The sequence below is a fragment of the Eretmochelys imbricata genome, chromosome 9, assembly GCF_965152235.1.
Source record: "Eretmochelys imbricata isolate rEreImb1 chromosome 9, rEreImb1.hap1, whole genome shotgun sequence".
NCBI classification, from domain to species: domain Eukaryota; kingdom Metazoa; phylum Chordata; order Testudines; family Cheloniidae; genus Eretmochelys; species Eretmochelys imbricata.
This window is the reverse complement of record NC_135580.1, coordinates 10950383-10977449: the sequence shown is the minus strand read 5'-3', so window position 1 is coordinate 10977449 and position 27067 is coordinate 10950383. Positions and strand designations below refer to the sequence as shown.

At 42.5% G+C, this 27067-nt stretch overlaps 1 protein-coding gene across 2 annotated transcripts in view; it reads left to right on the top strand.

Annotated features, from left to right (window-relative positions):
- Positions 1-27067, top strand: part of FXR1 (FMR1 autosomal homolog 1) — a 63169-nt gene that overhangs the window by 12967 nt on the left and 23135 nt on the right. For both annotated transcript variants that reach the window (XM_077826423.1, XM_077826422.1), the window contains exons 3-8: positions 7762-7855; positions 19122-19193; positions 23034-23182; positions 23869-23962; positions 25061-25177; positions 25843-26013. In XM_077826423.1, the coding sequence (XP_077682549.1) occupies positions 7762-7855; positions 19122-19193; positions 23034-23182; positions 23869-23962; positions 25061-25177; positions 25843-26013 (697 nt within the window). The remainder of the gene's footprint in view (positions 1-7761; positions 7856-19121; positions 19194-23033; positions 23183-23868; positions 23963-25060; positions 25178-25842; positions 26014-27067) is intronic.

Here is a 27067-nt window from a genome sequence, read left to right as displayed (position 1 = left end):
GAATGTTGTGTGCAGTTCTGGTTGCCTCATCTCAAAAAATATTTATTAGATTTGGAAAAGGTACAGAGAAAGGCAACAAAAATGATTAGGGGTATATAACAGCTTCAATATGATGAGATATTAAAAATACAGGGACTGTTCAGCTTGGAAAAGAGATGATGAGGTGGGGGAAGGTACGATAGAAGTTTATAAAATCATGATTAGTGTGGAGAAAGTGAATAAGGAAATGTTGTTATCCTCTTTGCATTACACAAGGACTAGGGGTCACTTATAGTTTCATTGATGGACAACAGATTTAAAACCAACATAAGGAAGTAGTTCTTCACACAATACGCAGTCAATCTGTGGACCTCTTTGCCCGGGGATGTTGTGAAGGCTAAAAGTACAACAGTGTTCAAAAAAGAAATAGATAAGTTCAGGGGGGATAGGTCCATCAATGGGTATTCGCTACGATGGTCAGGAATACAACCCCGTGCTCTGGGTGTCCCTAAGCCTCTGACTGCCAGATGCTGGGACTGGACAAAAGGATGGATCACTTGATAATTACCCTGTTCTTTTCATTCCCTTGGAAGCATCTGACATTGATCATGTCACAAGACAGGATACTAGGCTAGATGAACCATTTGTCTGACCCACTGTGGCCATTCTTATGTTCTTATGTCTCTCACTTCCTTGTAGAATTTCCTTAGGTCAGTCAGAATTGATTCCGTACTAAAATTTTCTCCTCTTTCCTCTTGTTGTTTTATTTCCAAAAATCTGTTTCTTTATGAATTCTGTTTGGTGCCTCTTTCCACTGCTGCCCGTAATGACAGATCCAAAGTCATCAGGCTTTAAGCTCTGCCCATCTTCTGACTGTCTGATTCCCCTCACAGATGGCCACAGCTGCTGTCTGTCCTGCCTTGTACTTGGTTGTTGCTCAGTCTGGTGATTGTTTTCCAAAAGGATAAGAAAATCTAGGGGTATCTGTCTGAAATCTTCTAGAGCTATCATTGAAGAGCACCTCAGATCCTGAAGATCAAAGTTGGAGCTCCAGGACAGGACTGTCCACAAAGACCCACCCAGTCTATCAGTGCTCCTTTCACCAGGGAAATGACATCCAAGATTGGTACCAGTAAGGGATTGGCAAGAGCCTCTGCTTCCAAAATCTACCTCTGCATCAACAGCATTCCTAGTTCTAACATCTTCCCAAAGATCAGCACCAATTGAGGAGATGTTTTCTTCCTCTTCCAAGCATACCATTTCTGCACCTTCCAGATGGAAACCTTCACCTCCTCTCTCCCCTGGATCTGAAGATGGTTCATCCCTCCAAACCAGAGACATTAATTTCAGAGTGCTGACTTGCCCATTGTAAGCCTAATCAACTATGTACTACCTTGGTTGTGTTGGGCATACTAGGGCTTCTGTCTAGAATCTTTGGACCAGATGTCCCACATAAACACAGACTTTGTTTTTCTGCAACACTGACTTCAAGACCATTTATACAAGCCATACCTGCTGCAATCCTGGATGGAGACAAAGAAGAACAAGAGGAAAAAATAGGTCTGGAACAACTGAACCAATGTTCTGCAGCCTCTCCCAAAGACCAGTCATCTATGTCCCCGATGAGAAGATCTCCGTGCCAATTCCAGCACCTGATGACCTTCAGGCCTTTCAGGAATTACTCTCAGCTAATATGTAAGAAACTGAGGCATCAGTAATCAGAGAAGAGGCCTGTTAGATATTCAATATTTTGTACTCCTTTCTCTTGGCAGCATAGCATTGCCCATAAATGAGGGCCTCCTAGAGCCAGCTACAGTTCTATGGTAGGCCACTGCTACCATTGCCCTTACAGAAAATGGAGGAGCAAAAACAATACAAGGTGCCATAAAGAGGCTTCTAACAATTTTATAGTCTTCGAATACCAGGGATACTAGTAGTCTCTGCAGCCTGAGAGAAAGCTAGGTAACTGAGCCCAGTGAGAGTGACTCTCAAGGATAAGGATTTCAAAAGGCTTGATTTCTTGGAGAGGAAAGCGTTTTCTCTTTTCTTCCTTCAGTTACATATAGTGAATTGCACAGTGTCTTTTGCAGAGTATGAATTCCTGACATGTTACAAGGTATCCTCCTTTCTTCTTCGAGCGCTGTCCTTGTGGGTGCTCAACTTCAGGTGTCAATGCGTCCTGGAACCATCAATCGGCGATTTATGGTAGCAGTGGCTGCGCGTGTCGTGTGTGCGCAGGAGGTGTCTTGCGATGCCATTGGTGTTGCATCTAGTGCGCGCACGACCGAACGCTCCAGGTCCTTCTCAACCGTCCTCGGCTGAAGACGGAGCTCAGGGGCAGTGTTCGTTACTCTTGCCAAACCTTTTAGAAGATAGCAGTTTATATGGTTAGTTAGTCTTTTGTAAGTTATAGTTAGTGTTAGTTAGTCTTAGTGATAGATTTAAGAGAAAAAAAAAAGTTTACTTTCCCAACTTACCTCCCCGCACGGGGGTCGGTTAACCATCAGAGATGCCTGGCTCCCCAGGCTTTAAGTGATGCGGTCCTTGCCACGTACCAGTGCCCATTTCAGATGGATACTCTTTGTGTGCCCAATGTCTTGGGGAGATGCATGTCCCGCAAAAATTCGGCTGCTGCAGTAATCTGAAAGTGAGAGCTCGGCGTGACCGAGATGTCCCCTTAAAAATGATACTGATGGAGAAATCTCTCCAACCAGAGCCAGACCAACAGACCTCCTCTCTGGGCACCCTCCCTGCAGGAACAGGAGACATGCCTTTCTCTAAAAGATGAAGGAAGAGGGCACAGACATCTCCGCCTATTTTTCCGCGTTGCTCTCTGTGGTCTCTTGCCAAGTCGGTAGCCCCAATGCCAACACATGCTTGGGTGACCTCCAGCACCGCCGCGTCCCCAGCGAAGGAGACTGGGTTGGGGCACAGACAGCAACATGCCTCCTCCATCGCACCAAATTCACCCATAATGGACCTGGTGCCAAGTGTCTCCTCAGGCACCATGCCTCCACTCCTGGCTCTGACATTGCAGTCAGCACTGGCTGAAAAAACCAAGTTGGCACTGACCGCGCCAGCTAAATCAACACTACATCTGAGGGCACTGACGAGAGCGCCCCACTTGGCACTGATGGCACCAACATCAGAACTGCCACAGAATTTACTGCAACAAAGAGACTTGGCTGTATCATCGGCACTGCAGTCCCCACTGCTCAGTACTGAGGCTCTCCTGTAAGTTATGGAAGAGATCCCCGTACTTCTCATGGCATGGTACACTGATCCAGTAATGACGATAATGTGCAGGAACCATGCACTTTCTTGCCGCACCACTCATCACCAAAAGACCCACGACCAACCTGAAGCCAAATGGGTCCTAAATACCCTCATAACCAGCTTTTTTACGGGCCACCATGGATGTATCGACCCATGGCCTTCCCAAAGCAATGGGCACGTTGGGAACCCTGGGCAACTTTCCAGGACCTCCAATCCAGGCCACCCACGGCTCATAGAGGTGAGCTAAGGTCTAATCTCACGTCTCCCACCCTGCAACCAACGGAGGCTCAGAATGTTGGGGACAACACAGAAACAGCCACTGATCAGGAAGCAACATCTCCTGCTCACAATTCTTTCTTCTCCCCAGATGAGGCAATCATGCCACCACCACCTTCCTCAGTGGATGACTTCAAACAGTTTCAGGAACAGTTTAAGCGGGTTGCTCAAAGCCAGGACATCCCGTTGGAGGAAGTGCAGACAAACCAACACAAGCTGGTACAAATTTTACAACTTGCATCTACTTCCAGAATCGCTCTGCCCATCAATGATGTGATCTTAGAACGAGCAGAGACAGTCAGTCAGAGACTGGGCTCAATTCCGCTGATGAGCAAAAGGGCGGATAGAAAGTAATATGTCCCTGCCAAAGGGGTGGACTTCCTCTTCTTGCACCCGCCCTCTAACTGCTTGGTGATTGATGCCACTAATGAGTGAACAACAACAGTTTAGATCAACCCCACAAGATAAAGAACACAAGAGGCTCGACCTCTTTTTGGATGAAAAATTTACTCGGCAACATTACAATTCCGAGTCGCAAACTATTCAGCCTCGCTGGCTAAATATGATAATTATGGGAAACTCAGCTCGTTCACAGCAGAGCTCCCCGAGGAGAAACAATCACAATTCCAGGTCATTGTAAACAAGAGTCAACTCACAGCTAAAGCAGCTCTCCAAGCTTCTTTGCACGTCGTGGACATGGCAACCAGAACCACGGCTATGGCCGTGGTTACGTGACAGACATCCTGGTTACAATCCTGTGGCATACCTAGAGAGCTCCAAACCAAGTTCAAGGATCTACCTTTCGACCGAGAGAAGCTCTTTTAGAAGAAGAAAGCTGAAGTGCTCCACGCAATGAAGGATTCTCAAGCCACCCTTCACACTTTGGGGAACTACGCTCCATCTGCAAAGGAACAGGGATTCCTCTTCCAACCGAAAGCAATAACAGTGACAGTACGAGAACCAAAGGCATCACCAACGGTCACAGCGACGGAGAGCACCTCAAGCTCAACCATTGACTTCTCAATCGGCTCTGCCCAAGCCACAATTTTGAAGTTTTTGTTGAGGGTCTGGATGACCTCCCTCACCAGGCAGTGCTTTCACCCGATCCGTCCTCATCCTTTGGGCATTGTCTTTGCCCATTCTACCGCATCTGGGTGCCAATAATAATGGACCAATGGCTGTTAGAGATTGTACAATAGGGATGTACCCTCCCCTTTACCTCCCAACCACCTACCCTACCTCTGTCCCTCTGCAGGGACCCTTCTCATTAGCATTTGTTATGACAAGAAGTTGATCATCTTCTACAACTAGGTGCCATGGAATGAGTATTTTTGCAATACATGGGGAAGGGTTCTACTTCTTGAGCCAGAAGAAGAATGGGGAATGGAGACCTATCTCGAATCTCCAGAAACTCAACAAATTCGTACACGCTCAAAAGTTCAAAATGGTGACACTGGGCATGATACTTCCAGCGCTGCAAAAGGGGGACTGGTTTTCAGCCCTTGACCTCCAAGACGCTTATTTTCATGTTGTATACACCCCGCTCACAGGAAATTCCTGCGTTTCACAGTAGGACACTCATTTCCAGAACAGAGTACTAACTTTCGGCCTATCCACCACACCAAGAGTTTTCTCCAAAACCCTAGGTGTATTAGTGGCACATCTGCGCAAACAGGGAATAATGATTTTCCCTTACCTGGAAGATTGCCTTCTCGAAGGCCCAGCTCAACAAGAAGCACTGGACTCAGTCCAGATGATGATCACACTATTCAGGGATCTTGGACTACAGATGAACAAACGAAAATCCATTCTAGTCTCTGTCCAACAACTGGACTTCATTGGGGCACATCTTGATACCACAGAAGCCAAAGCATCCCTGCCCCTGAACAGATTCACAACTCTGACAAACCTTATCTCAGAGGTGAGATTCAGTCCCCAAATACTGGCTCGTACTGTCCTGCAACTGCTAGGACACATGGCAGTCACAACATTTGTGGTACGACATGCAAGATTACATATGCGCTGCATTCAGGGCTGGCTGAGCTCGGTATACATACTCAGCAAGCACAGCCTGCACAAACGACTTCCAATACCACCCAGTGTCCTGGACTATCTGCACTGGTGGACAAGACCAGAAAATGTATACATGGGCATCCCGTTCCAACAGGAGCCCCCTTCAGTAGTAATCATGACGCCTTGCTCATATGCACCTGCGCACAGTTCAAGGCAAATGGTCTCCTGTGGAGACTGTTACATATCAATCTACTAGAATTGCGCCTAGTCCACAGTGCCTGTATACTGCACAGTGCCTACTGCACATAAAGAACGAATCCATTTGCATCATGACTGACAACTTTGTCTGCGTGTTTTGCCGCAGGTCAATTGACAAGGGGCGCTCAATCTCACTTGCTGTGCACCGAAGTCATGAAACTGTGGAACCGGTACATACACCACAAAATAAACATTTCAGCCTCCTACCTTCCCAGCTGTCAGAATGCAACGACAGACACGCTAAGCAGGTACTTTTCTCAAGACCATGAATGGGAAATGAATAGGAGAGTTTTGCTCTCCATTTTCCACCAGTGGGGCACTCCCCTCATTGACTTGTTCACATCCCCAATGAAGAGCAAATGCTCAATGTTCTGCTTGAGAGTGGGGATGGGACACTGGTCAATGGGGATGCCTTTCTCATCACATGATATGCACACCTCATGTATGCTTTCCCACCGATTCCAGTGATATCGCGCGTGATACGCAAGATATGAACAGACAAGGCCAAGGTTTTCCTCATAGTTCCAGTATGGCCCAGACAAGCATGGTACAACCTTACCTGATGCGCATGGCGATATGCACCTCTCAAGCTCTCCATGGTTGTCTGGACATGCTGTCTCAGAACAACGATCACACTCTTCACCCGAATCTGGAGAAACTCCACCTACAAGCGTGGCTCCTACATGGTTCCATCATGGCGAACTAGCCTGCTTGGAAGAAGTTAAACAGGTGTTACTAAACAGCAGGAAAGTGGCCACACACAACACTTACCTTCAAAAATGGAAACTATTCTCCTCCTGGTGTCAAGAAAAATACTCAACAGCCTCCACAGCACTGCTACCATTCATGTTGGAATACCTACTGGAGCTGAAATGCTTAATCAAAGTCCATCTTGCGGCCATTACTGCATTCCATCATGAGATTGATGGGAATTTGATCTTCGCGCTTCCAATTACTAAACGCTTCCTCACAGGACTCCAGAACATTTACTCAGAAGTTCGCTTGCCTACCCCGGCCTGGGACCCCAATCTGGTGTTAAAATGCCTCACCAGACTGCCATTTGAACCCTTAGCCACCTGTTCCCTGCTGCATTTATCCGTGAAAGTGGCCTTTCTGGTCACCATTACTTCCGCCATACAGGTGAATGAGAGCGGGGCACTCATGGCCGATCCTCCCTCCACAGTATTCTTCAAAGATAAGGTCACGCTGTGCCTGCACCCAAAATTTCTACTGAAGGTAACATCATCCTTTCATATGAACCAGCCAATCCATTTTCTTGTGTTCTATCCCAAGCCTCATGAGACTCCAGCAGAGACCATCTTACACACATTGGACATCAGGCATTTTACCCGGAAAGGACCGGTTCCTGGAACTGTTTAAGCAGCATCAGCTTTTGATGTAACAGCCTTTTAAATATAATATCCTGAATTTTAAAAAATCATAAGGCTTTTTCTGCTCCTCTGATGTTTGTAAGAAGTTTTTCAGCAAGGGAAAAACTGACTTGACTACATGTGGGAAGAGTGATTATATGCAAAGTGATATAAAATGCACAAAAGTAAACAGAAAAAAAAATGAAGAAATATTTTTCTCTAATTCCTCCTGTGTTGTATTTACTATAGATACATATAAAAGTTTCATACAGAACTATTTTTTTCCAAGTAGATTGTCAATTCAGATAGTAATTTTATTTCTAAAATTCTTAGAAATTAAACTTTCGTTGATTGTTCCTGCTCCAAAGAGTTTATAATCTTTTGTTCTGTGTTTATACACTGCCTACCACAGTGGAATCCTGGTTCATGGTGAGGGCTTGTAGGCACTGCCAATTAATAAGAAATACAGAACTGAATTTTAAACAGTGAACATATTTTAAGAATGAATTGTGTCAATGAATATTTTTAAGGCTTGCCAGACCAGAATTAGTTCTTGAAATAATCAATGAAATATCTGTTCAACTTTCAGTTGGCAACCAGAGCGCCAGGTTCCTTTTAACGAAGTCAGATTACCACCTCCACCTGATATCAAGAAAGAAATAGGAGAAGGAGATGAAGTGGAGGTGAGTTGATTGTCATGTTTCCTTCCTAGCTTGCCCTCCTGTGGAAGTGACTGTTCAGACAGGATAATGTTAATACTGATTATAGTCACAAGAAAAAGTAGAGTTAAGCTTTAAAAGTGAACATCTAATATACGTGTAGTGTCTGTCACTAGTAATGGTTGTACTTTTTGAAAGATAGAATGTTGAGTAGATGGAATATGGTTATTACGAACTAGAAGTTACAATATAGAAGAAATTGGTTGAAAAGATTTTTTTAAACTGAAAATAATTATAGGAAATAAACCTTTTTCATTAAAAATTTTAATGGAGCTTTTCACGTTTTCTCAAAGACTGCTGACAATCAAAAATGATGACCCCACCATCCCCATAAAAATTCAATAAAACAGAAATTTCCTACTGAAAATTTCCATTTAATTAAAAAGCCATTTTTGGTCAAAAAGAACCAGCTGTGTTAGGAACTTGATTTCTGATCCTGACTGCATCTCTGACTTGCCCTTAGGTTTGAACCTGTGCCTATTGAGGTCGATAACAAAATTCCAGTTGAATTCAGTGGTATAGGATCAGGTCCTTAACCCTCTGTTTCCTCACCTGTAAAAAGAGCATATTGTTTACTAGTTCACTTAGGTAGTATTGAGGTTAATGTGTGTGTTTTGAAAATCTGAAACTGTATATTAGTGCTTTATATGACTATATTGTGCTTGATTAGCTCACATAGTTAAAAATTGAATTCCAGCTTCCATTCTAATTCTGCTTTTTCAGTTGGTTATGACCTCAAATAAATTATTTTGGAGCTGAATTTTTCCATGTTTTATCTCAGCCAAGGGGTGATTTTGTTTTTTGAAAGTTTGAACAACCCCAGCTCATCTGTGCTTGAGTTATGTAAATATGGGAGAAGAAAAAAGTTTCCCCATAAGTTTGAATCTGAAATTTTGCACTTGGATGACTGAACTCATTTATGGTAGATTCAAGGATAAAGCCAAGTTTGAAGGAAGCTCGTGTTGAGTAAATTTAAAGTTAAGAACATTTGAAATTGGTTGATAACTTTTGTTTGTGTGTTTTATAGTTTGATTTTTTTTTAAATGTTCATGGAGTCTGCGTGTTGTGAGGTGTGACAAAAAACCCACCACACACACACTCTCTCCCACCTCTCCCCCCCCCCAGACTTTCACTCTGCTGTAGTAGTTTCCACACAGTGATCTAGTGCACAACAAGCTTGTGTGCTGTAGATTCACACACTGTGTTGCTGCACAGTAATTCGCTGTGTAAACAAGCTTTGTGCATCCTAGAAAGTTGTGAAAATGTTTCAAATTCAAGTTAATTTTATAATGTTTTATTTTGCTCTTTGAATAAATAATATGTAAAATATTTACGAGAGAAAATGTACTGTGAAACGTGATTTTGTTTGTCCAAGTTAGGGTTCCTTTTTTTAAAGTTGTCTTTGTATTAAACATATTTGACTAAGGTTCTCTTCTTTGAGTAGATCCAGCCTTGTGCCCCACTTAGGGAGGGGGGTGTGTGTGTGTGTGTGTGCGCGGGCGCGCGCCCAGTGCACCGGAGCCAGAGTATTTTGCCTATCAGTACCCGTAGGAGCAACACTTGTGCCTCCTGCTCATAGCCCCTACCCTGGCTAAATGAGGCAGCACTGCCTTGACGACTCCCTCTCCTCCCCCTCCCCACACTCCAGTTCCTTCTTACTGCCAGTAGCTGGAGTTGGAGCTCTGTGTGGTTCTTAACCTCACAATCTCTATATTCCTTAGTGACTTTTTTCTAGTTGTATATAATTAATTAGTACTCTTAGTATGGTGTTAATTAGATTTAGTGTTAGTTAACTTTCATTTAAATATTCCCCTGGTGATATCCTCATCAGAGTTTAAACATTGCCCATTATGTGGGGGAGCGATCCCCGGCAATTGATCCTCACACGTGGTGCTTTCTGTGCTTAGGCTAAGCCACACGAATGGAGTTTGATTTGCAAATTGTTCACAAAATGGACTCGGGTGGATCTTTGTGTAAAGCAGCCTACTTGGACACACCATGCGGCCTTTTTCAGCACCGAGGTTTAAATCGGATCGGAGGTTGCCCTCGGCTTCCAAGAGTGTTATCATTCCATGCTCTGGATTCAGCACCTCTCTGAAGAGACACAGGAGTCGCTCCCTGTTGAGCGCACTGATAAAAAGGTTATATAAGACTGATTGAGGCCTCTCTAGTTCGCATGGGGACTCATCTGTCTCCTGCAGAAGGAGCGCAGACTACCACGGTGTGAATGCTGGTGTATGGGATGGAGTGGGTCCCATTAACCACTCTCCAGTACCACACAGGGAGGTCAGAGATCTGTACTGTTGACTCCAGTTCCTCTCAGAGAGTTGCTCTCCCTATTAATGATGTGCTCCTAGAGCCTGCTAGGGTTATCTGGAGCATGCCGGCTTCTCAGCGTTTGGAGAAACGCTGTTTTGTTTCAGTGCAGGGATTTGAGGTTTTTATACGCAGCTGGCCCCAAATTCCCTGGTTGTAAACACAGTGAATGATAGAGCCTGGCAAGGCAGATTTAAGTCCACTTCCAAGGTTAAGCATGTTAAACAGATGGACCTGATGGATAGGAATATTTACACCTCCTCTTCCTTGCATATGTGGATTGCTAACCAGTAGGCATTGCTGTTGAAATACGACTTTGTGAACTGGATGGCTATGTCTAAAGTTTGCAGACCAGCTGACCGAAGCTTCCAGGGAAGTATTCTGGGCATCTATCGCCAAAAGCTGCTGGGTGGCTAAGACTTAATTGCAGTCTGCACTGGACGTCATGGATAGTTGGGCCAGAGTGATGGCCTCGATAGTGACCATGAGAAGTGTGTCCTGGATGCAGAATATGGCCCTTGGTCCTGATGTGCAGCGGACTATAGAGGATTTGCACTTTGATGGCCGAGTGCTTTTTTTTGGACAAGATGGATGAACTCTTAACTCCTTCAAGGACCGTAGAACTATCTTAGGCTCTTGGGGGTGTACACATTGGCAGTGCAGAGACCACCACTGTGGTGATCAACAGCAGTATCATAGGCAGTGCACATTTGGGCAGCTTTCCCTCCCCTGAGATAACAGGACTATCCCAGAAAGGGGCATAGGTTCCAGAGGAGGAGGCATTCAAGCCTGGGGTTGGCCAATAGACATGCTTTCCCCAGGTGCCCCCCAGCATCCATTTTGACTCCAGAACAGTGATCTAGTCATTGCACCTTTCCCCCCGTCCCCTCTGTTTGGGGACAGGCTGGCTCACTTTCATAATGCTTGGGGCTCAATCATCACTGACAGCTGGGTCCTAAGCACCGTCAGATTGCGCTATGCCACATGGTTCATTTCAGTCCCTTTTCAGGGCCCCCTCTCACGAGATACTATTCCTTAAGCAGGTCCTCTTTCTCCTGGCTCTTTTGCTTGACTGTCTGGGTCTCATCCTAAGTAATGGGAAGTGAACTTTACTTCACACTCAGAAAATCAAGTTCATTGTGGCCCTAAAAGACTGTGTTCAAGAGCATTTTTGCCCACCAACCGTTTTAAGGCAATTCGCCACCTTTGCCTCAGTCTGCGGTCTCAGCTTCCAGGACAGTTCAGATGAACCTGGGGCTCTTGAACCACATGTCTGTTTGCATGCAGGTGATCCAGTTTGCAAGATTGTGTTTTCGCCCCCTTCAAATGTGGCTCAGGACAATTTACTTTCTTAACTCTTCACCCCTTGTACAAATTGGTCCATCTCCCTCCACTGGTCCTGGACTCCTTGAGGATGACTTGTGGGATGATTGGTGGTGGACATTTCTGGAGAATGTTTGTCATCCCTTCATCCAACCTTAACAACCAGGTCTGTTGTCACTTATGCCTCCCTGATGGGCTGGGGAGCACATCTGGGGTTGCTGAAAGTTAAGTGTCTGTGGTTAGAGCAGGAAGCCTCACAGCGTATCAAATTGCTGGAGCTTCTTGCCATCTACAATGCCTGTCACTTTTCTGGACCATGTCATGGGCTCAGTGATTCACATACTTACCAACAATACCACTGTGATTTATTATGTGAACAGGCAAGGGGGAGCACTCTGAAGGATACTCTGCCAAGAGACAATTGGGTTGTGGCAGTTTTGCATTCAGGAGAGTATCACTCTGATAGCCAACCACTTGCCCGGGGTCCAGAATCATCTTTCAGACCATCTCAGCAGGAAAGTTTTTCTGAGTCACAAGTGGTCCCTGAGGCCAGGTGTCCTCCGGGTCACCTTCGCAGCTTGGGGCATTTTGATGATTGACCTGTTTTCTATGAGAGACAGTAAGAAATGTCTGTTCTGCTTTTGAGGGGGCCTCATTCTGGGCTCCCTAACTGACACTTTTCACCTCAGCTGGCATTCGGCTCTCCTGTATGCTTTTCTTCTGATCTTAATCATCCCACAAGTCATCCTCAAGCTGAAGGCGGATTGGGCCAAGCTCGTTCTCATTGCCCCAGCATAGCTGAGGCAGTGCTGGTTCTCTGACCTTCTCACACTGTCAGTTCAGCCTCCCTTGCTCCTTCCTCTCATGGCATAGCTGTTTCATGGTTGAATGAGGAGAAGGAGCAGTGTTCAGCAGCTATTCAGAAGTTCCTACTCAACAGTAGAAAGCCTTCTACCAGAATGGCTTATTTGGTGAAATAGAAGCAGTTTTTGATGTGCCCATTGGCCCATGGAATTCAGCCTAATCAGGTTTCTATCCAGGACATCTTGGAGTACTTGCTGCACCTTCAGTCGTTGGACCTTGTGCTTAGCTTATTGAGAGTGCATCTGGCAGTTAATATCAGCATTTCGTCCTCTCTCATTCAGGGAGGATCAGTCTTCTCCAATGCCATGGGAACAAGATTCTTAAAAGGGCTTCTTTGTCTCCATCCTTCTCTGGTCTGGGAGCTGATTCTTCTGTGGGACCTTAACATGGTGCTAGTGGTTTGATGGGACCTCTGTTCAAGTCCCATGCATCTTGTCCCTTTCTGCTTTTGTCAGGAGACTGGGTTCCTGATAACAATAACATCTGCAAGGAGAGTCTGAGTTGAAGGCTCTGATGGCAGAGGTCTCCTTATACACCATTCTCAAGGGACAAAGTGACTTTATAACCACACCCAAAAAATTTTTCGAAGGGGGTTTCTCAGTTTCATTTGAACCAGATGGTATATTTACCTGTGTTCTTTTCAAAACCACATTCATCTACAGAGGAGTAGCGTCTCCATATGTTAGATGTCAGGCCATGTCTAGCCTTGTACCTGGATAGCAGTAAACTGTTTCATGTTTTGCCTTGTCTGTTTGTGTCATATGTAAATCACATGAAGGGGCAAGCTATCTCTTTCCAGATGATCTCTAATTGGAAGACATCCCGTATCAGGACTGCATATGAAATAGCTTCAGCTACACCTCCTCAGTGGGTGAGAGCTTATTCTATGAGAGTGCAAGCAACATCAGTAGCTTTCCTCAGTGACGTCTTGATATGGGACATTGTCAAGGCTGCTACGTGGTCATTGATACATACATTCACAAACCATTATGCTATTACTACATCATCCAGAGCGGATTCAAGTTTTGGTAGTGCAGGACTGCAGTCTGCAAGCCCCATCTCCTGGGGTGGGTACTGCTCATGAGTCATTTTAAGTAGACTACACAGCTGCATCCACTTGAAGAAGAAGAAAGTGTTACTGTAACTGTGGTTGTTCGGGGTGTGATGCAGATGTGTATTCAACGACCTACACTCCATCCCCTTTTCAGCAGAGTCTGGTCTCTGGGCATTCAGTGCAAAGGAACTGAGGGGGATCAAAGCGGTGCAGCCTCATATAGCCAGGGCAGGGGCTGTGAGCCTGAGGTGCTAGCGCCAGGTATTGCTAGGCAAAGTTCTCCAGCTCTGGTGCCCTGGGTGTGCACACACGTAGGTGGAATACACGTCTGCATGACCCCTCAAAGAACCACAATTGCTGTAAGTAACCATTTCATTTTGCAATGAGATGTGGGTATTCAGAGACTTGTACCTGTATGGATCTTGGAGCTCCACATGGAGGAGCGGAGTCTATGTTAATGAAAAGTATTGTTCTTTGATAAGTGGTAACCTGGTAATATAGCATGGTATTCTATGCTGTGTTTAAGAAAAAGAAATTTTCATTTTTGTTATAAATTATAGTAACAGAGATATTTTAATGCCTATATATAAAATAATGTACAATAAGGGTTGAGCTAGAGCATTCAGACTTCATGAAATTTCATGATGTGCGAGTGCTTGATTTCTTGGACTTTCCCTGCAGAAAGTCCAAGTGACTAATTTTTTTGTATGCATGGAATTGTGTAATTCAAAGATTTAAAGAAATGCATTTTTTATCAGTATTGCATGCAAGCACAGAGTGGTATTGGTCCTTTAAGAAGGAAGAGGCCCGTGTACTTGTGATTCATCAGCTGACCCTATCAGGGTCTTAAAAGAGGGTACCTGGGCTCTAGAGAGGGAGAGAGACCTGGTGAGTCAGCTGCCTAAGAGCTCTGCCTGAGCAAGTCAGGGAAGGGTAGGTGAGAGCAGAAAGCCGTAGATGGTTCCTGAGGGAAGGCTGAAGGGTGGAGAGCAGCAAGAGGGGTTTGGTATCTGACCTCCCCAAGCCAAAGAGCCGGGGCTGGAGAGGGCTGAAGGCAGGAGAACAGCATGCAGGGGCTTTCAATCTGGAGAGCGAAAGTCAAGAGCTGGAGCAAGCCGAAGGCAGGGAAGCAGCAGAGGGACTTACCCTCTGACTTCTCCACGGGCCAAGAGCTGGCGCCAGAGGGTTGAAAGACCCCCAGCAGAGAGGCTGGGGATGGGTTCCCACTGGGATGAGCATGGGTGCGCTCTAGCTGGAAGGGCTGGGGTGGTTGTCCTGGTAAAAGGACAGGAGAGGAGCGATGAAGTGCCTAGGTGGAGGACACTGGAGTATGCTATGGAAGGACTCTCAGCAGAGAGGAAGAATGGGGTTTTAAGCACTGTATATGCTGGGTGTAAGAAGTTGGCTAGGTTTGGGACTTTTATTGGGGATTATTTGAACTATGTTTTGGTAATAACTGGCCCCAAGAAAGAGTATTATTTAAACAAGATAACCTCTCGTGGGGTTACTGGGGACTCTGAAAGGGAAACTGAGGCTGGTGCATCCGTTGTGCCACAGGATCACACCGAAGGCAGGAGTTGCCCTATAACATGCACTTCTTGTAGAGCAAACCTTTAATATGACTGTAGAATAGTTGGATAATCACATTTCTTTGTACACATGTAAAAACATATGGTAACAGCATAATAAACTCTACTATAGATCAAAAATTACAGTGGAAGTCATATTTTATCTGCTAATATTTTGGAATAGATTGTATAGTGCCAAGAGAGGACTTGGATTTAAGTTGCAATTACCTGGGGAACCGTAGTTTTAAATTTTCTTAAACCATAATAAATTTATACTATTTGGGTTTTAATTTGCAGGAAAACCTGAGATGTTGACAGACCCCCTAATTATGTGGCTTACCTAGTGAGTTTTGCTGCAAATAAATAAAACTGTCTTTGTATATAGTAGGTAGGAAACTGAAGAGGTCATGTATAACAGTGTGGCATTCCATTTTGAGTTATGCTATATCCTGTGTTCTCAGCACAGTACATTCAGACAGTTGTGATATTCTGTTTCTCTTTAATCTTTATTTTTTAAAAGAGCACCGCCAGTGTGTATTAAACCAAACCAAGATGAATGATTAAAAGGGCACGTAATAGTAAGATATGGAGTCGTTCATTTCTGACTTGCCAGTTCAAGTAAACCTTTTAAAACAAGAATGACTAAAAGCTTCAGTGGCCTATGGGAAATGAATTTGGCAAGATTCAGAGTTTATTTAATAATGAGTAAGAGTGACCATCAATAAAAATACCTGTTAAAACTAATTGGTGCCCTTAGCAACAGCCTCAGCTGAAGGCTAGTGGTTGACTGAACCATAAAAACTCACCTACCCTCATATTCCCAATGATGGCAACTTCAGATCAGGGAGTAAGCATGTTGCTGGGATAGTGTAACTGCTGCTGCTTATTCTGCTTGTTCCATCTTTTCCAGAGCAATATATTCACACAAAAATTAAATTAATAGAAAAATGAAACACATGCCAGGTTTTTATCCTGATACACCAAAAGAGAGTGAAATCCCTCCCTCTCCTCCTGTATAGCTAATATAAAAGATTATGCTGGTGCATAAATGGAACTAAAAATTGCTTGCCATGTTGGCTGTAGTAGCAGTAAAAATAAAGCAAAACACCCACCGCGATCAGCCATTCCGTGGTGTGCAGGAAACCGTGTGGGGGAGGAGCGGGGATGGAGGGTGCGAGTGGGAGGAACTGGGTGGAAAGAGGCAGGGCAGAGATGGGGGCAAGGCCTGGGGTGGGAAGAGGTGGGAGAGGCTTGGGGGAAGGAGGTGGGTGGGGGTGGGGCCTGGGGCAGAGTTGGGGGTTGAACACCCACAGGGCTCAGAGGAAGCCAGTGCCTGTGCATAAGACCCCCCAATTTGGGTCAGAAATGGGGTTTGGACATTTAGGTCCATATCACAGATCCCTACCACTTCAGCTAATGGGATAACTGATAGCTATTGATAACTACTTGTTGAGTATGGTGTTTCAACCAGTTATACACCTACCTTACAGTAAATTAATCTAGTCCACGTTTCCCTACTTGCTTATGAGAATGTCATGTGGGAAGCGCAATAGCATAGCAGAGTTGATATAGTAAATTGATCTAGACTCAATGCAATGGAAAATTCCATCCTGACTGAACACTGTTCGAAGAACATTCACAGGCTTAGACAGTGTGACCTGGAATTTGCTCTGCAAAGTTACACAGCAAGAATCTCTCAACATCTTTATCAGAAATGCACGGTATACCAATGAAGAAGCAAACTAAGTTTTATAAACTGGTAATGGTAAAGTAGGCATTAGTGTAACAATGTCATTATTAGAAAAGGCAAATGTATCTCTGAATAAGTTACGCACTTCTTTTAATGGGTGCTAAAATTAGGGGTAGGAAAGGTCTGTGCCCATGTATTATAAGATACAGCTTTGCAAAGAAGCAGTGTAGTCTAGTAGTTAGCACACTGGTCTGAGGAAAAGCAAATTCTGTATCCAGTTCAGCTTCTGACTCACTGTATTACCTTCACCAATTCCATTAGCTTAGTGCATCAGTTTATCCATCTTTAAAATGGAAATTCTTATCTACTTCCCAGCAACATTAAGAGTACAGAACTGAGTTCCTTGCACGAAAGGTGCTATTGGAGTATGAATTATTAGTTACAGTGGTATGTCTGATTATGGCAGTTACGGTTAGCCACATTCTAATAAAATTCTGTGGGAATATGCAGTAAATCAAGAACGGAAAGCAAGATCAACCTGATGACCTATTGTCAGCAAAATGTGCTAGATCAGAGTTCTAGCCGAAAGCCTGGTTCCTTTCTCCAATGACTAACAAACACTGAGAAGGCTGTACTGGAAATATTCTGATCCTTAGAGAAGAGAGATTGCTTTTCATTGCTCTGCTGTGACCCTTTCTGGATAGATATTTTGTGTGTCTGCTGAGCGCCCAAGTATCCATCATTATATTAAAAGATCTGTTAAGCTGCTGCTTTCCTTTTTGTTTATCAGAGTAGAAATATTTGGCAATCTCTCTTCCCATGGTCTTTTCCTCCCTTGGGCCTGGTGTCATTTTACATTCCATTGAGCAAAGGAGGGCTAGACCTCACTCCTAAATGTGAATGGAACAGTTATGTTTTGGGTTTTTGGTTTTTGGTTTTTTATTTTAAGAGGGATTTTTGCTAAGAATTAAACATGAAAAAGAGAATGTGTGCTAAACTCCAATGTTGTTTGGTCAGTGGTTTACTCTGTTCTCTGCACTTACTTCTATTTTTTTTTTTTTTGGCTTGAATATTTTCATTCTCTATCACAACCCTGCTTTTCCATCTGTTTCATTCTGCAGTAAAATCACAATCTGTTTATAGCACTGGTTTTGCCATGGGAATGAATATGATGTCACAAGTTCAGCCTTCTGACCTCAGAGTAGGATCAGATAGGGAAAGATGGGCCAGGAAGGTGCAGATCTTTTTCTCCAGAGAGTGATTGGTTGTAAATCGTGGTGTGAGGGGGAAAAAAAACTTGAAAAAGTATATTTGTGTTTTAGAGATAATATGTGTACCACTCCATCCAGTATGAAACTGCCTTTTTTCATCTTGATTGATCCTTTATTATTGATGGTGATTTAGTTCTCTGTTTTTACTGGCTGACTCTTATATTTTCCATCAAGATTTTTTGAACATAAATGTTCTTGAGGTGACTGGACTAGACTTGCCTTATTGATTATGATACTCAGAGAAGGGTAGTGTATCTCTTCATGAAATTCCTACTATTAAAGGGTGCTACATATATGTACTGGACAAGTTTTGGGGGGTGGAGGGGAAGATGGTGGGTTTTTTCAAGTTAAAACACCCAGTAAGGAAGGTGGTATTGACAGCAGCATTGTGAGTGATGGATCTTAGATATGTAGTCTTAAGAATTGCCATAGCATGTGCACATTTTTCCATTTGTAGTATCAAGGAAAAAAACCTATTTGGCATAGTCAGTGTGGCCAGTGCAGGGTATATTTTTGTCTGTTTTGCCCTGGCTACTTATAAATTTCTTTCTGATGGCTTTAGTGTACTACATTAATGTATACTAAACATGTGGAGCAATTCAAAGTTGTGAATGTCCCCCAATTCATCACTTGCCTGATGTTAAGTAGGTACTGGAGTACGTACAGTGGCACTATCATGAGCTGACCTGAGTCCAGGTCACTGGGTAAACTATAGACAAAATGGCATCCTTAACTGTGAATTTCTTGGTTCTTGTGCACTTTAGCTTCATAGAAAAGTGTTTGAATTTATTGTGGAATTGCAAGAATCCTGTGTCTTCACATGCTATTGAGTAAATTTTTACGCTCTAGTTTTAAACCCCTCAAAAAGCTGCCTTGTGCATTATTAACAGAATCTGCACACCTAATCTGTGTAGTGCAATGTTATGAAAATTTATATGATGAGATGCACATACGACTGGCTAACTGGAATTTTATACAAAAATAGTTTTAAATTGCAGTGTCTTATGCTACTGGTGGCTTTTATCTTGGTGATTAGCTGTGTTAGTTGAAAAAGATTAATTTCTGCTTCATTGCTGGTTTAACCCGTTAGGTTTTTTAATTGTATATATTTTAAATATGCTCCTCTTGTATTTTTTCCTTTCAGGTTTACTCAAGAGCAAATGACCAAGAACCTTGTGGCTGGTGGCTGGCAAAAGTTCGAATGATGAAAGGAGAGGTAAGTTACTTTAAAACTTAGGACTTTCTGCTCCCATTTGAAGTGCAGCAAGTATGGAAGGTAAATATTGCAAGACTCATTAAATCTGTGTGCAGTATCTTGTGATGGAGAAATGACACTGTGATATAAAGACATGAAAAACAGAGCAGGTGAGAGTGGGTTGTTGCTAATACAGAAACAAAGCATAGCTTGAAAAAAGAAAAAGGAACCCAAAGTTAAGTATTACCAACACAAAACCATGATAGCAGGTTAGGTCATAAATTAAGGCTGCTCTTGGCGATGGTAACTTGTAGCTAGCTGACTGTGCACAGGTGGGAATAACAATAAATATTTTTTCTTGTAAATTGCTCGGTAAATGGGGATGGCTCCTGGATACTTGCCATTTTGTGTGTTCGACACACCTTGAGTCAGTATACCTTGGATCTGGTTGTTTAGGTTCTGTAAGAACTACATTGCATGCCTAACTCTGAGTTATGTGTCCGTATATTGGATGAACCATTTCTGGACTACGTGTGGTACCTTGTATATCTGTATGCTTAGTTTCTGACATAATTGAAACAAATCAATCTATTTTGCAAACAGAATTGGTGAGGTTAAAAAAATATGTAAAGCAAAACATCCTGATAAGATTTTAAATTTGATTCAGTTCTAATAATTAAGTTACTTCACATCATTTGTATGGACAATAGAACCTCAGAGTTATGAACACCAGACTTACAAACTGACCAGTCAGCCACACACCTCATTTGGAACCAGAAGTACGCAATCAGGCAGCAGCAGAGACCTCCCTCCAAAAAAGCAAATACAGTACAGTATTGTGTTAAATGTAAACTACTAAAAAAAAAAAAAAGAGAGAGCAGCATTTTTCTTCTGTGTAGTAAAGTTTCAAAGCTATATTAAGTCAATGTTCAGTTGTAAACTTTTGAAAGAACAACCATAATGTTTTGTTCAGAGTTATGAATCTTTCAGAGTTACGAACAGCCTCCATTCCTGAGGTGTTTGTAACTTTTGAGGTGCTACTGTATTTTTCTCTTTACATTTCACTCATTTTAGTGAAAGGAGACTAATCTGTTGTTTCTATTCAAAACATTTTTCAATGCTCTTCTGTTTTCCTATGCACTAGGAAAATGCAGCCATGTTTTGATTAAAATGCAGCAAGGACGTGGTTTTTTTTGTTTTTTTTTTTTAAAATATATATTTCTATGAATAGTTAAAAATACACTGAATTTTGGGCTTAAACTATAAATCCTAACATGATGACATTTCATTAATTTAATTACATATTTCAGTTAAAAGTTTGGGGGTTGGCTTTTTTCCGAGTGGGGATTGGGAGTGGAGTTGCATTTAAATATTGCCCTGCTGAATTGGAAACCCAAATACAACAGCATCATGCATCAACCAAGAGATTTGGAAAGTAAAACTGTTCAATGTCTTATTTCATTTTGAAACTGAATAAAATACAAACAACAAAAAAAATGAAAGTTGGCTGTGGTGGTGAGTGCCCTAGAAATAACCAGAATAGCTAGAACAGCAAGTTAGATTTCTAAAGTTTTCAGTAAATCAGTAATAATTGAAGGTGATAATCTTTAATATGGACAAAGATGCTTTTTGAAAGATGTTTATCTCAGCAGCGCTCCTGTAATAAATAGGAGCCTGATTCTACTAGTCTTCCATATGTGTTATTCATATAGATAGCCATTACAGTTGCAGGCACAAAAATGATTTGCACACTCAGACACTTAATTTAGGTTTAGTGAATCATGGCTACATATCTGACGTTGTCCCATTAAAATATTATTGCTATATTGTGAATTGATATGATGGGTACTAGTTGGAGTGACCCTTTCCAACTGAAAAGCTGTATTTTTTTGTCTTTAGTGAGTAGTACGTCTCCAGAAACTCAGTCAGGAAAGAAGGTTGGGAATAAAAAATGTGTTACGTATTTCATGAGCTTTGATCTTTGCTTAGTTTTTTGTTAATACTTCTGCTGCTTCTGTTGAACTCCATTGGGGCAAGGAGTTATTTAAAGCACATCATTTGAAATAAACCATTGTCAAGGACAGTCACCTATCTAGGTGTCTTCTCTCTTATTGTGATCTGTGTGGATTAACAAGCTGGCAAGAAAAGACACATTAAACTTGTGACATTGAGAGATACTTATTAGAACATCTGTCAACTCCCCTGCAGTGGAGTTAAATACAAGCCCTAATATATTTCTCTTTGTAAGTCACAGCAGCTTGGGATTTTACTACCAACCAGCTAACTAAAGTTTTTGGTTAGAGGACTTGTATTTAAATAGTGAGAAACAGTACAAATGTCCATAGGTGTGCGATCTATGGTTTTTTTTAATGTAACTCAACAAATATGTTTTTAATTATATACACAAATGAGAAGTTACCTAGCCTTCTGACTCCCCAAACCTTTCGGAGTTATTGACAGTAGAAGTTGTTTTCGTGCTTTGATCTCCTGTATCCTTACTTGTCCTTGCAAAGTACTGATAGAATTACATCTGTTACAAATTATATAATCTTTGAGCTTTTATTCACTTCTGAGTTCATTATAGATGCTTTGGCTGGGTATTCTCAGATTTAAGTTTGCTAAACAAGGGACTAATCTGAAATTCACAAAAGATGTATCTGATGATGAACAACCATATGATTATTTTTGGTAATCTGTTTATATGGCATGTTGCTAAACTGAACTGCTTCTAAATGTGGTAAGAAATATTACTTCTCTAAGAGCATGTGGACTTTTTTTATCTTCAAAATGTGGTTGCAGGTATATGCATTTTAAACGTTATTAAAGATAAACTGGAAGAGAACAAAAGTTTATGTAGACAATACATATGGCAAATAGTTGTATGTAATCATTTATTTGTGAATAAAGAAATCGTTCCGTGAACCAAATTTAATTTAAAATGTGGTTATAGTCAGAAAAGACCCTATGGAAATTATGGCACCGCCTTACCAAACATATCTGTTCCTTGTGTGTATTTCAGTCAAGTCTGCTTAAGTTGACAAAAAACAAGTATCTGTTTTTGTGTAGGAGCAGGGGAAGATTCTGCCTGCTCTTTCGCAGTTGCCCCATGGGATGGAAAAGAGGATTTGATTTGCGAAGGCTATGTAAAAAATGTGTATCCCGGCACAAAGCTGAGCTTTGTGGGCCTTCCTGTGTACTGAAGGGTTGGGCAGTAGGGCCAGAATATTTGCAGCTTTTACATCTTCCAGACCTTTTGTCTTCTGAAACTGAAATAAATATATGTAAATACAGAGTAGCACCATAGCCTGAGACGGAAGTATACCTCCTCCTCCTTTATGTCCAATAGTTATCTGCTGGTCAGCCTATTTACACAGTGGATTTAACTTTTACTGCTGTTCCCTCAGAGCCAATACATCAGCGTAAAATTAGCTGGATTCTGTTCTCCCTCAAGCATTTTTGGAAAAATTGTTGGCTAATTTCTTGTTGCATTACCTTTAGTAGTATACGGAATGTACTAAGCAGAATGAAGACAGTTTAAATTTCAGGTTCTGGATTGAATTGGCAGTTAGAAAAAAACAGTATTTGATTTACAAACTGAGCAAACTTAGTTTCCAGTCGTACAATGCGATGTGCATCTGCATACCCTTCCACCCATATAGAGACCCATTGACTTCAGTGGGACACTGGGGGAGGAGGTCTGCACAAGCATATGACATTGCAGGAGCACAGCTTTGTCAAAATAGAACTATGTTTTAATGTGTAAACCCATATTTTATATTTCCTTGATGGTGGAGATAGTAGCTGTTATCTTTATGAAATGGTTACTTTTAATTAATTATTTTTTTAAACTTCCCCCCTTAGTTTTATGTCATTGAATATGCTGCTTGTGATGCCACGTACAATGAAATAGTCACATTTGAACGACTTCGACCTGTGAATCAAAATAAAACTGTCAAAAAGAACACGTTCTTTAAGTGCACAGTGGATGTTCCTGAAGATCTGAGAGATGCGTGAGTAGCTCTACATACTGTAACTTCACTATTATTCATTTCAACATGGCATATTCCTTTCTTCATATATGTATCTTAAATTCTTGTCTTAGGTTATTTTTTGGAGAGAGTACCCCTGTTGTAGTTTAAAGTTAAATGGCATTAACTGTGATACTTCTATCAAATATGAAAGTGATGCGGTTTCCAATCAGCCTTGCTGGAACCACCGAGTGATGACCTCCCACCCCGAAATGTTCCTCATGTCATACTCTGGGACAGTTGTACCTGCCCCCTCCTTCTTCCCTCCACCAGAAGGCTTGGTGATTTTTCTGGTGGTTGGACCACATACTCTTTTGTGGTTGAGCTGAATGCCATGGAAGAAGAAATCTTTGATCAAACAGGCTGCTTCCTGAGCCTGCAACCCTGTACACCTGAGCTGCTACTGTAGCCAGCTGCAGTATAGAGTAACAAGTAGAAAAAGAAGACTTTCAAGGAGCTGCAGACAGCTTTACCTCCTCCACATTTGCAGTGTGAAATCAGGTGGATCCCCAGCACATCTCCTTGAATTAGTCTAGCGTTTTCCAGGCTGAGAAACATTCCTTATTATAGACTACTGCCACATTCTCATTTTTGAGTAATAGGGTTGCACAGTTCTTATTGATATGATTCTTCAGCTGAAGTAACCTTTGCAACATTCATTTCTCTAGGTGCGCTAATGAAAATGCACATAAGGATTTTAAGAAAGCTGTAGGAGCTTGTCGAATTTTCTACCATGCTGAAACTACACAGTTAATAATACTGGTAAGAAATCAGTTTATTTTTTGTGCAGACAGTGCATGAATATTCAGGATATTACCTACTACAGATTGTTGTGTGCTGCCTGCAGATCTCTGTGAACTGATTTATTTGTAAGGCTATGCACATTTCAAGCAGTTTAATATATGTGTGTCTTCTTAATATCATTTTAAAATATGTATTTTGGAGTAGGCTCATTGGATTGGTGTCAGTACTGCATCAAAGGCAGCCTGAGTTTGGGAGTGATCTTCGGTCTCTCTGATTAATGTTTCCTGCGATGCAGCTTTCTGCAGAAGTAACGTGCTTAGTCTCTTTTGAGGGTAAAGGCACTCTTGCACAAATTCCCTTTACTGTATGTAGAAGGGAGATCATAATCATAACCATAGCCATTTAGGGAATTGGGAGCCTTAGGGAGATTTTGTAATATACAGAATGATAGGTTAAGGGTAGTTAGTCGTATCTTTTATCTATTTTTAACTGTCAGTCAAAGCCAGGGAAAAGCTAGTACTCAGTCACCAAATACCATAGGAAAAATATAAAGGCAAGTCTCACAAATTTGTTCAAATGCAATGAGACTGAAATTGGGTTTGGCCTGGGGAGTCCTGCGTCTGCTCCTGTTACGTACTATTTTCCTCAGCAATAATTCGTCTTTGCAGTTCTGTTTCCTTGGGACAAAATTTTCCATATAAATTTTCCTGTTCAGATTCAGTTTTCCCGTCTTACTTTTTTGGATTTTCCAGTGAATAAGTGAGTGACCTGCACATATATGGTAAAAAGATTAAATAAAATAATCTAGCAATTTATAATAAATCCATAGTGGGATTATCTCAGTGCAACATTCACTGTATAGGTCCAATAGAAAAACTGTGGCTGTAAACACACTGAGCCAATGGTAATGGATTTGTGGGGTTTTGATTTGGAAGCTGAATTTTTCTTGGTATGTCTTGTTTTGAGACCTTGAGGAAGGCTAATATCAATAAGTGACTTTATAAATTGGGTTTATATTTACAATTCAGTTTAATTTAAACAGTAATTTGCCCTCTGAGTGTGGATTTTCTTTATCAAAAGGGGATATTGTTTATCTTACCTCTTCTCTTTTTGTAGTCTGCCAGTGAATCAACAGTGAAGAGAGTAAATATATTGAGTGACATGCATTTGCGCAGCATTCGTACCAAGCTAATGCTCATGTCAAGAAATGAAGAAGCTACAAAACACTTAGAAGTAAGCTGTCTTAGAATGGAATTGTTTAAAGCTAGGGTGGGCAAACTTTTAGGCCCGAGGGCCACATTGGAGTGTGAAACTGTATGGAGGGCTGGGTAGGGAGAGCTGTACCTTCCCAAACAGCCTGGCCCCCGCCCCCTATCTGCCCTCTCCCACTTCCCACCCCCTGACTGCTCCCGTCAGAACCCCCGACCCATCCAACCCCCCCCCCACTCCTTGTCCCCTGACTGCCCCCTCCCACGGGACCGCCCCTTCCCCCCCAGGACCCCACCCCTTATCCAAACCCCCCCCCCCCCCCGTCCCCTGACCACCCCAACTCCTATCCACACCCCTGCCCCCTGACAGGCCCTCCGGGACTCCCACACCTAGCCAACCGCCCCCTCTTCCCCTGCCAGAACCTCCACCCCATCCAACCACTCCCTGTCCCCTGACTGCCCCCCGGAACCTCCTGCCCCTTAGCCAACCTTCCTGCTCCCCACCCCCTTACCATGCAGCTCCAAGCAGCAGGAGCTTGCAGCCTGGCCGGCCGCACGGTAGCATGGCTGTGGGGGAGGGCAGGATGGTCCCGCAGGTGTAGTTTGCCCACCTCTGGTTTAAAGTAATCATTTAACTGTTCAGTTTTGAGTTCCTTCTTATGGTGGACAAATTCTTTCACCTCTCCCTAGTGCACAAAACAACTTGCAGCAGCATTTCATGAGGAATTTGTTGTAAGAGAAGATTTAATGGGACTTGCAATAGGTACACATGGTAGTAACATACAGCAAGCGAGGAAAGTTCCAGGAGTAACTGCAATTGAGCTTGAGGAAGATACTGGTACTTTCAGGATCTATGGAGAGGTAAGGGGAAAATATTTTTTTGTTCGTTATATTTAATAGTTGGTTTACTGTGGTGTTTATTACTACTGCACAGAGATGAGATCTAAGCACAGGAACAAGAGTCAGAGACTGCTGAGTTCTAATTCCAACTCTGACACAGTTTGTGGGGCCAGTCACCTTAACATCTGTGTTTCCTCAGATGTGAAGTGGGAATAAAAATACACAGTTCACAGGGGGAGTGTTGTAGGTGGTATATTTAACTGTCTCATATTTGTAAAGCATTTTGAAAATGAAAATTACTATAGTATCATATAATAAATGTTTGTCACTTTAGCTGTTACTTTTTTTGTTTTGAGTGTATGTAGTTTTTTACCAGTAAAGCCCCTGCTCCCCACACACCTTTTTCTTGTTTTCCTTTTTCTTTTTGGGCACTGCCTATTCCATCATTCTGCAACTCCAGTCTTCTGTGTTTCTCTCCCTAGCATCTTGAATGACAACCAAGTTAGAGATTTGTAATTCTGTTTAGATTTCTTCATTCTGGCCATGGAGTTTTTGTAATGTGATTGAAAGCTCCAGAAGTAAAGCTGATATTTAAGAGAATATAGTATGCACAGTATGTTCTCCTTTAATAGACTGGAGCACAGTTCACATATAATGTTATTTACAGATCACTACTCATTCATTGCTAACTAATCAATCAGGTAGGACAAGAAGCAGTCATCTTCATCTGCATCACTGGAGATTAGGTTAGATATTAGGAAAAACTTTCTAACTATAAGAATAGTTAAGTATTGGAATAGGCTTGCAAAAAAGGTTGTGGAATCCCTGTCATTGGAGATTTTTAAGAACAGGCTAGACAGACACTTGTCAGGGATGGTCTAGGTTTATGTAGTCCTGCCTCAGTGCAGGGTGCTGTACTAGATGACCTCTTGAGGTTCCTACTAGCCCTATGTTTCTGTGATAACCCCTACCACATGGCCCCACTGTGCCCATCCACCCAGGAAGGTATGAGCCCTCCCCAATGCCAGGTGGAAGAGAGCCAGACTAGGCTTATTCTGACCACTCCTCGGACCCA